Raw genomic sequence first — 12,850 nt, 5'->3', positions numbered from 1 at the left:
ACTAGCAGTAGTACCCCGACCAAAGAAGCATCCAAAGGGAACAAATTAAATAAAAAACAAAATAAAAGCAGGAGGACAAGTAAATTCTTAAAAAAAAAATAAAAATAAAAAATAAAAAATAAAAAACCTCAAAACAACAAATGAAAGCCGTGTAAAAACAATACACAATATCGAAGAAAATTCAGTATTTCAGTTTTATGGTAAGCTAGATATGAAATAATATTAGTTTTGAGCATATTTTTCCCATTTTTAGAGGAAATTACTGAACTTATTATTAAAGTACATGAATTTAAATTTTTATCATTTATTTTTAATAAATATCTTTTTAATTAATATAATTATGTGACTAAAAAATATTAATTAAAAATAAAAAATAAAAATCCAGTAAGGGAAAATCCAATTTTAACACCCGTTTGCTAAACGTGTTGGATTGCAATAGTTTAACAAGTTCGGGGAGGTAATAGCTAAAATTAAACAATTTGAGGGGACAATTGCAATAAAAACGCAATGATATTTATCCCCAAGCTAACGTTCAAATAAGTCAAGGGCTCAGACCACTGTCCCTTCGTTTCCCTTCTGCTTCTTCTTTCCTCTTCCTTCTTTTCCCATCATCTTTCTTCTTTTCCTTTCTATCCTTAATTTGCGGCTATCGTCTTTGAGAAAACATGAAGCGGCTCCCACACGTTTAGGGCTATGCCCACTTGTATGTATGTTTAGTGTTTTGACGTTTTTAGTTTTCTTTCTTTCTTTCTTCTTGTTTCGTCTGTAACAGTTTGTGTGAGTTTATCTCTCTAATGGGGGCGGAGGAGATAACCTCCGATTTGAAAATCTCGGAGTTGAAGCAGGGCGTTCTCTGCAAAGCGCACGAAGAATTCCATTCCCAGGCTTCTTCGATGCTCGTCTTCAGTCTTCAATGGAGGGACTTGGAGAACCACTTCGAGTCCATTCGCAAGTCGCTGCGAACCCAACTCCAAGGCCTCATTGAACGCGAGGAGCACGTCGCGAGTAGAGAGAGGCAATTGGAGGCTCGAGAGGCGGAATTAAGCTCGAATCTCGATTCGAAAGCGAAGGAATTGGAGGGTATCGAGAAGTTGATCGGAGAACAGGCGAAAGCTCTCGAATTGAGTTTGCAACATCTTGATTCTCTGAAATCGCTGATTCAGGAAAACCGGGAAGAGCTTGAGGTTAAAGAGAGGCAATATGTTGCGATTCAGAAATTGATCAAAGAGGGAGAGGAGGAATTGGAGTCCTTGGAGAAGAGGATAAAGCAGCAATCTAAGGAAGCAGAGTCCAAAGAGAAGGAACTTGATTCGATGCAGAGGAGTTTGAGGAGTTACAAAGACGATATCGAGTTGAAAGATAGGGAATATAATGCGATTCGGAGGTCGGTTGAGGAACGTAAGAAGGGATTCGAGTTGAAAGGGGAGCAACTCAGAATGTGTAGGAGCTCCATTGATGAATGTGAGAAAGAGATTAAGTTGAAAGAGGAAAATCTTAATTCTTTACGGAATTCCATAGCCGAATGCTCGAATGAACTCAAGTTGAAACAAAAGCAACTTCATTTAGTTGAGAAACATCTTGAGTTAAAAGAGAGGAAATTTGTTTCACTGAAACAATCAGTTGACCAATGCGCTCAACAGTTTGAGATGAAAGAGATGAAAATTGAAGGTTGCTTAAAGGAGCTCGAATTGAAGGAAAAGTTATGTGAATCAAAATCGAGGGAACTCGATTTGATGTATAAGAAGGTTGAGGAATGCCTTAAAGAATGTGAAGTGAAAGAGAAGAATTTTAGTTCACTCCAAAAATTGGTACAGAAACGTTCACGTGAACTTGAAGCCAAAGAGAGTCGATTTAAGAAAACTGTCGTTGAGTTTAAAATGAGACGGAAAGAGTTAGAGTCGTCTGAAAAATCAAATGAGGTGAGAGTGAAAGAAAAGACTAATATCCTCCCTTTTCAAGTAAAGGTTGAGCAACCTGAATATACTCATGCCAACAATGCTGCAATTTCTCAATCCATCACAAAGACGGGAAAAGACTTGCAGTTCATATTGAATCGGCATTTGAAGAGGCACGATTCCGTTTGTGGTGAACTTTTTTCTGTTCTTCAAGCGTCGCCAGATCCTGCGAAGTTGGTGTTGGATGCGATGGAGGGGTTTTATCCTTCGCAGTCGAGAGGGCAAAACAGCAAGTTCGATGTGAATATTGTTAGGAGAAGCTGCATTCTTTTGTTGGAGCAGCTAATTGGATGCTCGGCTCAGATTAAACCTCAGGTGAGAGAAGAAGCGGTGAAGTTGGCGAGTGATTGGAAGGCTAAGATGAAGAAGGAGAATTACTTGGAGGCTGTGGGTTTTATGCAGTTCTTAACTAGCTATAGATTGGCATCTACATTTGATGCGAATGAGCTTCGCAGTCTTCTTGATATTGTTGGGCAAAGACAAGGATCGGAACTACGTCAAACCCTTTCAACCGCAGATAAAGCACCTGGTAATCTTCTATCTACTTCTGTTTAAATTATTAGGTATATGATATACACATGATAAAATTTGGTTGTTTGATCAAGTCCAAATTTCATGATTCTTTTTTGTTTTACTCTTAAGCTTGAGTAGAAATTTGTATAGCATTGCCAACAAATGTCTTTAGGGATCTCGATTATCCTTCCTTGCAAAACGTGAGAGAGTTGTCTAAAATATGCCTTTGTTGGTTTGAACCAAAAAGTTTTGGTTCACTTTTTTTCTACAATGTTTTCTCTCACAAAAAATTTAACAGATGAACCAAAGGAGTTATATATTTCTTCAGTTGTCCAGCAGCATTGGTTGCATTTCTGGACCTGCCACTTTTACCTTGAATGAATTTAACATTCAATCTGTTTTAGATTTTCCTTCTATATGAGTTGTGTACCTGGATAGATTTTCAATGACATCTTTTAATAACTAAATTACAAGGTTTTTTTTTTTTTTTTTTTTTTTCCGGAGCATACATGTAAAATGCCTTTTTGGTTAGAATTATTTTTCCTGGCTTCTTTTCTGAAATATAGCCAGGAAAGATAGCAAGTCCCCTTGCTGGAGCTACAAACAACAGATTTTGAAAGGGTCCTACGGTTATCAGGTGTCAGCAGATTAGTTGATTGCCAAAAATTATGCACATTGTTTACAATACTAGAAACTAGCATGAAACTTTTTTTTTTTTTCACAGTTACTATTAAAATCGAGCAAGCAGAAAATTCATCTGCCGGTGCTGTGACAAGCTCTCCAAATCTTCAGTTGAGCACCACGCAGAATGACATTTTTGCTCAACTTCAAACGTTACCTGATCTGGCGAAATTTGTCTTGGACCATATCCAATGGTGTTTGTCTCAACATTGGAAGAGAGGAGATGCAGCTTTTGAGGAAAATTCCATGAGATATTGCATTTTTCTGTTTGAGAAGCTGTGGAGAATCTTTCCAAGAATCCAACCTTCGGTGAAAGAAGATGCTATGAAACTAGCAGGAGAGTGGAAAGACAAAATGAGAGAAAAAACCGAAAATCATTGGGAGGCTTTGGGTTTTCTGCAGTTTCTGGCCGCATATAGATTGGTTTCTTCATTTGGTGACGATGAAATTTTGAAGTTTTTGGAGACAATTTCCCAGCATAAAGAAGCTCTGAAATCATGCCTTTCCCTTAGTTTTGCCAGCCAGATCTCTGGTAAGGTTTCTGAAATTTTGCCTTTTCAGCCTCCAGTTTTGGCGGGAGTTTGTTAATTTTTATCATTCTTTATAATTGAGAATGGACTTGCCGAAAATTATTATAGATAATAAAGTTTGTGATTTTTTCGTTATGAATGTGAAATGGCATTAGGAACAAAAACTCATTGCAATTATTTTTTGATTGATTTGAGCGTGCCTGATTTGTTGTTTCAAATGGACTTTTGCGCTGAGTTCTGATAATCCGCTTTTTTTTTTTTCTCCGGTTTGAATTGCCTGTGAGATTTGATGGAATATGCTTTTGTACGACACTTGATTTATTTTGCATGTGGCAGAATTTGTTCGGAATCTTATTCGAAGGAAGAAGCTCACTGATGCTGTTGGACTTATTTGCAAATTCAATTTAACCCATAGGTTCTCGCCACTACCATTATTGACCAATTACATGGAGGACCTGAAGGAGTATACCAAAGTAAATTGCAAGGGAAAGAAACCTATTGAAGAAAAGGTATTAAAGCATTGCTTAGCTATTTCTCCGAGATGTTGGTATTGGCTTCTTAGTCTACCACTTAATTCCCGGTATCATTCGTATATTTATCAAGGCCTATTGTTGCTTACAGGATAAGATAACGGATGATGAGATTGCGGCACTATCAGCAGTGATTAAATGCATTAAAGATTACAATCTTGATTCCAAAAACTTTTTTATCGCTATTTTGAATCGCCTTAGGCTGTTGGAACAGATGAAGAGGGATAGGAGACGTTCGGCACATTTGACTCACTCCAAGATTGAACAAGAACATCAGCAGCAGGCATGGAAGAAACGAAAAAATAACACTGTTGCTGACCATGGTCAACCACAACGAGGCAACAATAAGTTCCCTCGGGCATCTTCATCGACTGTTGGACCCCATGGCCCGCACATTTTCGCCCCTGTTTTTCCACGACCACCAGATTTTCCACCGAATCCGCATGCTTTTCTATAGACTCTCTGCAGTTTGTCTTAGGTGGAACCATGGAAGCGGGGACATTGTTCGTCCTAATAGGGGTGTTTTCCCTAATGCTGGATTGCGCTACTGAAGTATGAAACATCTCTAAGCTCAAGGTATTGCCTTTTTCTCAAGTCACAATTTAAATTTTAGCATGATTTCACACTAGTCAAGAGTGCTACTTACCAGAGTAGTTGTAAATAGTAGATGATAAGCCCAGTATGTAGTAGTAGTACTAGTAGCAACTAGCTATCTGCTGTTTATTGTCGTTTACAGTTTCTATGACCTTGAACATCTTAACACAAGTGACTGTACCGCAACAGACACTATGGCTGGAATATTTTGATAGATTAGCAACGATATTTAACGTTAAGTATACTTGGGCAGCGTAATTTTGTGTCGCTTATATTAATTATTTGTCCACTACTAAAAATCAACAACGACAACTTACCCTTAAAAGAGTAGAAGAAGAAGAAGAAGTCAATATGTGTGAGCATGAGATCTATACGTTATGATTCCTGCCACACCACATTTCCCAGCGCTTCTTTTTTTATTGTAATTTGAACTTTTAATTTTTAATAATTAATCCCTTTAATTTATCAAACTGTTGTAATTTGGCCTGAATTAATAACAGGGATATTCACACGCTTCTCATTTTTTTTGGTACTTGCTACTTTATCTTCCAAACTTTTTGTATTTTTGGCAAATTCTCTTAAACTTTTATTTTTGGTAATTAATAATTAGTCATGTTCTATTCGAAATCGTTATGAGTGATGTAACCAATTTCGATAATATCGTAATGGCTTAACAAATTTAAAGGTTTAGTTGTGAAGATTAACCTACATCTGATTCAAACCACCCAAAACCCATATACCAAGGCCTAAAAGACAAAATTCACGAGTAACTATTACAAAGAGCCAATGGGAATGGTCACGTGCTTTTTCTATTTCTTTTTTCTTTTTCTTTTTTTTTTATATAAGTCAGTGACCAGTGACCACTCCCTGCATCGCAATTGCTTACCATAATGACATGAAAAAATGTATTGAGTGGCAACTTGCACATGCAAACATTTTCTTAATAAATGTTCACAAAGATTCAATTTTTTTGTGGAAAGAAGTTTCAATATGAGCTAAAAATGAAAGTTTAGAACGGTTCGGCTGAATCTGACGGCCATAATGAAAATTTGAGGCCAATCTAGCCCTACGGGTAGAGATCCACATTGAAACTTTATAAGTTATTTTCAAAAAAAAAAAATTTAAAAAGGTGTTCAGGCTTGACTCGAATAAATTTTTTACTCAACACCTCGACTTGGACTCAAGCCAATAGGATTGGGCCTCGAGTTGGCCCATTTAATTCACCCAAACTTGCAACTATAATATGCAGGATTACCATAGGTTTTGGACTTTGATTAAAATATGTCAATAATGCTACAATTAAATATACTTAAAAATCATAAAATCCATCAAAATCAGAAATATATACATGAAAAACCACAAAACGTCTTACGAAATCTAAAATACAGAATCAATTGCACAAAAATATAAATATAATTTTGATCAAAACGCTAAAATAATGTTATTGTGATATATTTTATAATAATTTTAATACTCACAATAAAAATTAATCCAACCTTAAAAATCATAATTCGCTAAACATCTCAATTTATACAAGTAGGAAGATTCTCTCAAAAAATCGCCAACAAAAAACTTCGCGTAGTCGAGGCGCCAAAATACTAGTGTACTCTTTTTCTTCTTCTTCCTCCTCTTCTTCTGTTTCATATCTATGTCATGTGATTCACCCTTCAAAAGTTTGTAGCTTCGTAGGTTTCTTCCAAGTTAACTGCTTCATTGTTCCTTTTTCCCGTAAAGTTGGTAAGCGTGGGGACCCACTATCTTACTCCATTATTCGTCCTCGTCCTTCTGCAAAATCAAGTGGAGCAACTCACAATTGGGCCTCTCTTTATTATTTAGGCCTATAAAATAATAAGGAAATAGTAAAAAATATGTGAATATAAAAAGCTTAAAAAAATATATTGATCAATTTTTAATTATAAAAATTAATATGTCATAACTTATTAAGTTATGGTTTATAATTAGATAAGTTATAGACAAACTTGTTAAATTATAGTTCATAACCAGACAAGTTATGGACGAAAATATTAATTTGACATGTTTATTAACTTATGTAAACTATTGGCCTATTAATTTTAATTCATCTCAAGTTTTGGCCTATTTCTCTCTTTCCCCCAAAATAATATTAGTTTTGATCATATTTTTTTCATTTTTTAGAGGAAATTATTTGGTTCATAGATTCAGAATCATTCTCACTTTACGTGTATTTTTTGTGAGAGAAAATATTATAACGAACCACAAATCATTATTCGAATCATAACATGAATCCAGCAACCAAACAACCCAATAATTTTATTTTTATTATTTATTTTTAATAAATATTCTATTAATTAATATAATTATTTGACTAAAAAATATTAATCAAAAGTTAGAAATAAAAACTTAGACTCATACATTTAAAGAAATATTTATCTCATTTCCCTCATTTTCTAAAGCAAGCTTTAAGAGGGTAAGGAAAAAATCCAATTTTAACACCCGTTTGCTAAACGTGTTGGATTGCAATAGTTTAACAAGTTCGGGGAGTTGATAGCTAAAATTAAAAAATATGAGGGGACAATGGCAATAAAAACGCAATGATATTTATCCCCAAGCTTACGTTCAAATAAGTCAAGGGCTCAGACCACTGTCCCTTCGTTTCCCTTCTGCTTCTTCTTTCCTCTTCCTTCTTTTCCCATTTCTTTCTTCTTTTCCTTTCTATCCTTAATTTGCGGCTATCGTCTTTGAGAAAACATGAAGCGGCTCCCACACGTTTAGGGCTATGCCCACTTGTATGTATGTTTAGTGTTTTGACGTTTTTAGTTTTCTTTCTTTCTTTCTTCTTGTTTCGTCTGTAACAGTTTGTGTGAGTTTATCTCTCTAATGGGGGCGGAGGAGATAACCTCCGATTTGAAAATCTCGGAGTTGAAGCAGGGCGTTCTCTGCAAAGCGCACGAAGAATTCCATTCCCAGGCTTCTTCGATGCTCGTCTTCAGTCTTCAATGGAGGGACTTGGAGAACCACTTCGAGTCCATTCGCAAGTCGCTGCGAACCCAACTCCAAGGCCTCATTGAACGCGAGGAGCACGTCGCGAGTAGAGAGAGGCAATTGGAGGCTCGAGAGGCGGAATTAAGCTCGAATCTCGATTCGAAAGCGAAGGAATTGGAGGGTATCGAGAAGTTGATCGGAGAACAGGCGAAAGCTCTCGAATTGAGTTTGCAACATCTTGATTCTCTGAAATCGCTGATTCAGGAAAACCGGGAAGAGCTTGAGGTTAAAGAGAGGCAATATGTTGCGATTCAGAAATTGATCAAAGAGGGAGAGGAGGAATTGGAGTCCTTGGAGAAGAGGATAAAGCAGCAATCTAAGGAAGCAGAGTCCAAAGAGAAGGAACTTGATTCGATGCAGAGGAGTTTGAGGAGTTACAAAGACGATATCGAGTTGAAAGATAGGGAATATAATGCGATTCGGAGGTCGGTTGAGGAACGTAAGAAGGGATTCGAGTTGAAAGGGGAGCAACTCAGAATGTGTAGGAGCTCCATTGATGAATGTGAGAAAGAGATTAAGTTGAAAGAGGAAAATCTTAATTCTTTACGGAATTCCATAGCCGAATGCTCGAATGAACTCAAGTTGAAACAAAAGCAACTTCATTTAGTTGAGAAACATCTTGAGTTAAAAGAGAGGAAATTTGTTTCACTGAAACAATCAGTTGACCAATGCGCTCAACAGTTTGAGATGAAAGAGATGAAAATTGAAGGTTGCTTAAAGGAGCTCGAATTGAAGGAAAAGTTATGTGAATCAAAATCGAGGGAACTCGATTTGATGTATAAGAAGGTTGAGGAATGCCTTAAAGAATGTGAAGTGAAAGAGAAGAATTTTAGTTCACTCCAAAAATTGGTACAGAAACGTTCACGTGAACTTGAAGCCAAAGAGAGTCGATTTAAGAAAACTGTCGTTGAGTTTAAAATGAGACGGAAAGAGTTAGAGTCGTCTGAAAAATCAAATGAGGTGAGAGTGAAAGAAAAGACTAATATCCTCCCTTTTCAAGTAAAGGTTGAGCAACCTGAATATACTCATGCCAACAATGCTGCAATTTCTCAATCCATCACAAAGACGGGAAAAGACTTGCAGTTCATATTGAATCGGCATTTGAAGAGGCACGATTCCGTTTGTGGTGAACTTTTTTCTGTTCTTCAAGCGTCGCCAGATCCTGCGAAGTTGGTGTTGGATGCGATGGAGGGGTTTTATCCTTCGCAGTCGAGAGGGCAAAACAGCAAGTTCGATGTGAATATTGTTAGGAGAAGCTGCATTCTTTTGTTGGAGCAGCTAATTGGATGCTCGGCTCAGATTAAACCTCAGGTGAGAGAAGAAGCGGTGAAGTTGGCGAGTGATTGGAAGGCTAAGATGAAGAAGGAGAATTACTTGGAGGCTGTGGGTTTTATGCAGTTCTTAACTAGCTATAGATTGGCATCTACATTTGATGCGAATGAGCTTCGCAGTCTTCTTGATATTGTTGGGCAAAGACAAGGATCGGAACTACGTCAAACCCTTTCAACCGCAGATAAAGCACCTGGTAATCTTCTATCTACTTCTGTTTAAATTATTAGGTATATGATATACACATGATAAAATTTGGTTGTTTGATCGAGTCCAAATTTCATGATTCTTTTTTGTTTTACTCTTAAGCTTGAGTAGAAATTTGTATAGCATTGCCAACAAATGTCTTTAGGGATCTCGATTATCCTTCCTTGCAAAACGTGAGAGAGTTGTCTAAAATATGCCTTTGTTGGTTTGAACCAAAAAGTTTTGGTTCACTTTTTTTCTACAATGTTTTCTCTCACAAAAAAATTAACAGATGAACCAAAGGAGTTATATATTTCTTCAGTTGTCCAGCAGCATTGGTTGCATTTCTGGACCTGCCACTTTTACCTCGAATGAATTTAACATTCAATATGTTTTAGATTTTCCTTCTATATGAGTTGTGTACCTGGATAGATTTTCAATGACATCTTTTAATAACTAAATTACAAGGTTTTTTTTTTTTTTTTTTTTTCTGGAGCATGCATGTAAAATGCCTTTTTGGTTAGAATTATTTTTCCTGGCTTCTATTCTGAAATATATAGCCTGGAAGGATAGCAAGTCCCCTTGCTGGAGCTACAAACAACAGATTTTGAAAGGGTCCTACGGTTATCAGGTGTCAGCAGATTAGTTGATTGCCAGAAATTATGCACATTGTTTACAAATTACAATACTAGAAACTAGCAAGAAATTTCATTTTTTCTTCACAGTTACTATTAAAATCGAGCAAGCGGAAAATTCAGCTGCCGGTGTTGTGACAAGCTCTTCAAATCTTCAGTTGAGCACCACGCAGAATGACATTTTTGCTCAACTTCAAACGTTACCTGATCCGGCGAACTTTGTCTTGGACCATATCCAATGGTGTTTGTCTCAACACTGGAAGAGAGGAGATGCAGCTTTTGAGGAAAATTCCATGAGATATTGCATTTTGCTGTTTGAGAAGCTGTGGAGAATCTTTCCAAGAATCCAACCTTCGGTGAAAGAAGATGCTATGAAACTAGCAGGAGAGTGGAAAGACAAAATGAGAGAAAAAACCGAAAATCATTGGGAGGCTTTGGGTTTTCTGCTGTTTCTGGCCGCATATAGATTGGTTTCTTCATTTGGTGAAGATGAAATTTTGAAGTTTTTGGAGACAATTTCCCAGCATATAGAGGCTCTGGAATCATGCCTTTCCCTTAGTTTTGCCAGCCTGATCCCTGGTAAGGTTTCTGAAATTTTGCCTTTTCAGCCCTCAGTTTTGGCGGGATTTTGTACATTTTTATCATTCTTTATAATTGATAATAGACTTGCCGAAAATTATTATAGATAATAGAATTTGTAAATTTGTCGTTATGAATGTGAAATGGCATTAGGAACAAAAACTCATTGCAATTATTTTTTGATTGATTTGAGCGTTCCTAATTTTGTTGTTTCAAATGGACTTTTGTTCTGATTTTCTGCTTTTTTTTTCTCCGGTTTGAATTGCCTGTGAGATTTGATGGAATATGCTTTTGTACGACACGTAATTTATTTTGCATGTGGCAGAATTTGTTCAGAATCTTATTCAAAGGAAGAAGCTCACTGATGCTGTTGGACTTATTTGCAAATTTAATTTAACCGATAGGTTCTCGCCACTACCATTATTGACCAGTTACATGGAGGACCTGAAGGAGTATACCAAAGTAAATTGCAAGGAAAAGAAACCTATTAAGGAAAAGGTATTAAAGCGTTGCTTAGCTAATTCTCTGAGATGTTGGTATTTGCTTCTTAGGCTACCACTTAATTCCCAGTGTCATTCGTATATTTATCAAGGCCTATTGTTGCTTACAGGATAAGATCACGGATGATGAGATTGCGGCGCTAACAGCAGTGATTAAATGCATTAAAGATTACAATCTTGATTCCAAAAACTTTTGTATCGCTATTTTGAAACGCCTTAGGCTGTTGGAACAGATGAAGAGGGATAGGAGACGTTCGGCACATTTGGCTCACTCCCAGATTGAACAAGAACATCAGCAGCAGGCATGGAAGAAACGAAAAAACAACACTGTTGCTGACCCTGGTCAACCACAACAACGCAACAATAAGTTCCCTCGGGCATCTTCATCGACTGTTGGACCCCATGGCCCGCACATTTTCGCCCCTGTTTTTCCACGACCACCATATTTTCCACCGAATCCGCATGCGTTTCTAATTTCTTTAGACTCTCCGCAGTTTGTCTTAGGTGGAAGCGGGGACATCGTTCGTCCTAATAGGGGTGTTCTCCCTAGTGCTGGATTGCGCTACTGAAGTATGAAACATCTCTAAGCTTTAGGTATTGCCTTTTTCTCAAGTCACAAATTTAAATTTTAGCATGATTTCACACTAGCCAATAGTGCTACTTACCAAGAGTAGTTGTAAATAGTAGATGATAAGCCCAGTATGTAGCAGTAGTACTAGTAGCAACTAGCTATCTGCCGTTTATTGTCGTTTACAGTTTCCATGACCTTGAACATCTTAACACAAGTGGCTGTACCGCAACAGACACTATGGCTGGAATATTTTGATAGATTAGCAACAATATTTAATGTTAAGTACACTTGGGCAGTGTAATTTTGTGTTGCTTATATTAATTATTTGTCCACTACTAAAAATCAACATCTACAACTTACCCTTAAAAGAGAAGAAGAAGAGGAAGTCAATATGTGTGAGCATGAGATCTATACGCTATGATCCCTGTCACACCACATTTCCCGTCGCTTCTTTTTTTAATCGTAATTTGAACTTTTAATTTTTAATAATTAATCCCTTTAATTTATCAAACTGTTGTAATTTGGCCTGAATTAATAACAGGGATATCCACACACTTCTCATTTTTTTTGGTACTTGCTACTTTATCTTCCAAACTTTTTGTATTTTTGGCAAATTCTCAACTTTTATTTTTGGTAATTACTTATTAGTTATGTTATATTCGAAATCGTTATGAGTGATGTAACCAATTTCGATAATATCGTAATGGCTTAACAAATTTAAAGGTTTAGTTGTGAAGATTAACCTACATCTGATTCCAACCACCCAAAACCCATATACCAAGGCCTAAAAGACAAAATTCACGAGAAACTATTACAAAGAGCCAACGGGAATGGTCACGTGCTTTTTCTATTTCTTTTTTCTTTTTTTTAATATAAGTCAGTGACCAGTGACCACTCCCTGCATCGCAATTGCTTACCATAATAACATGAAAAAATGTATTGAGTGGCAACTTGCAAATGCAAACATTTTCTTATTAAATGTTCGGAAAGATTCAATTTTTTTATGGAAAGAAGTTTCAATATGAGCTAAAAATGAAAGTTTATAACGTTCGGCTGAGTCTGACGGTCAGAATGAAAATTTCAGGCCAATCTAGCCCTACGGGTAGAGACCCACATTGAAACTGAAAAAAAAAAAAAAATTCAAAAAAGGTGTTCAAGCTTGACTTGAATAAACTTTTGGGTTCAACACCACAGCTCGGTCTAAAGATTCAGACAGATTGGGTTGG

The 12,850-nt window shown here is 36.7% G+C and overlaps 2 protein-coding genes across 2 annotated transcripts; both read left to right on the top strand.

Annotated features, from left to right (window-relative positions):
• Positions 1-582: 582 nt before the first annotated feature.
• LOC21393516 (FRIGIDA-like protein 3) lies at positions 583-5,199 on the top strand. The gene is made up of 4 exons (XM_010099037.2): positions 583-2,484; positions 3,193-3,681; positions 4,016-4,188; positions 4,301-5,199. The coding sequence occupies exons 1-4, from the start codon at positions 795-797 to the stop codon at positions 4,664-4,666; spliced, it is 2,718 nt and encodes a 905-aa protein (XP_010097339.1). The 5' UTR covers positions 583-794; the 3' UTR covers positions 4,667-5,199.
• A 2,259-nt stretch (positions 5,200-7,458) lies between these two features.
• Positions 7,459-11,911, top strand: LOC21393515 (FRIGIDA-like protein 3). Its single transcript, XM_010099036.2, has 4 exons — positions 7,459-9,349; positions 10,065-10,553; positions 10,879-11,051; positions 11,164-11,911. The coding sequence occupies exons 1-4, from the start codon at positions 7,660-7,662 to the stop codon at positions 11,620-11,622; spliced, it is 2,811 nt and encodes a 936-aa protein (XP_010097338.1). The 5' UTR covers positions 7,459-7,659; the 3' UTR covers positions 11,623-11,911.
• The last annotated feature ends 939 nt before the right edge of the window (positions 11,912-12,850 follow it).

Source organism: Morus notabilis, unplaced genomic scaffold (genome assembly GCF_000414095.1).
Source record: "Morus notabilis unplaced genomic scaffold, ASM41409v2 Scaffold724, whole genome shotgun sequence".
Lineage (NCBI taxonomy): Eukaryota > Viridiplantae > Streptophyta > Magnoliopsida > Rosales > Moraceae > Morus > Morus notabilis.
Note: the sequence above shows the minus strand (reverse complement) of the source record. Positions and strands in the feature narration are given on the sequence as shown.

Excerpts from the sequence above, each read along its gene's own strand:
- LOC21393516 (XM_010099037.2), top strand. The coding sequence starts at position 795 with ATGGGGGCGGAGGAGATAACCTCCGATTTGAAAATCTCGGAGTTGAAG. Across the intron at positions 2,485-3,192 it reads AACCGCAGATAAAGCACCTG|TTACTATTAAAATCGAGCAA; the intron begins GTAATCTTCTAT and ends TTTTTTTCACAG. Across the intron at positions 3,682-4,015 it reads TTTTGCCAGCCAGATCTCTG|AATTTGTTCGGAATCTTATT; the intron begins GTAAGGTTTCTG and ends TGCATGTGGCAG.
- LOC21393515 (XM_010099036.2), top strand. The coding sequence starts at position 7,660 with ATGGGGGCGGAGGAGATAACCTCCGATTTGAAAATCTCGGAGTTGAAG. Across the intron at positions 10,554-10,878 it reads TTTTGCCAGCCTGATCCCTG|AATTTGTTCAGAATCTTATT; the intron begins GTAAGGTTTCTG and ends TGCATGTGGCAG. Across the intron at positions 11,052-11,163 it reads AGAAACCTATTAAGGAAAAG|GATAAGATCACGGATGATGA; the intron begins GTATTAAAGCGT and ends TGTTGCTTACAG.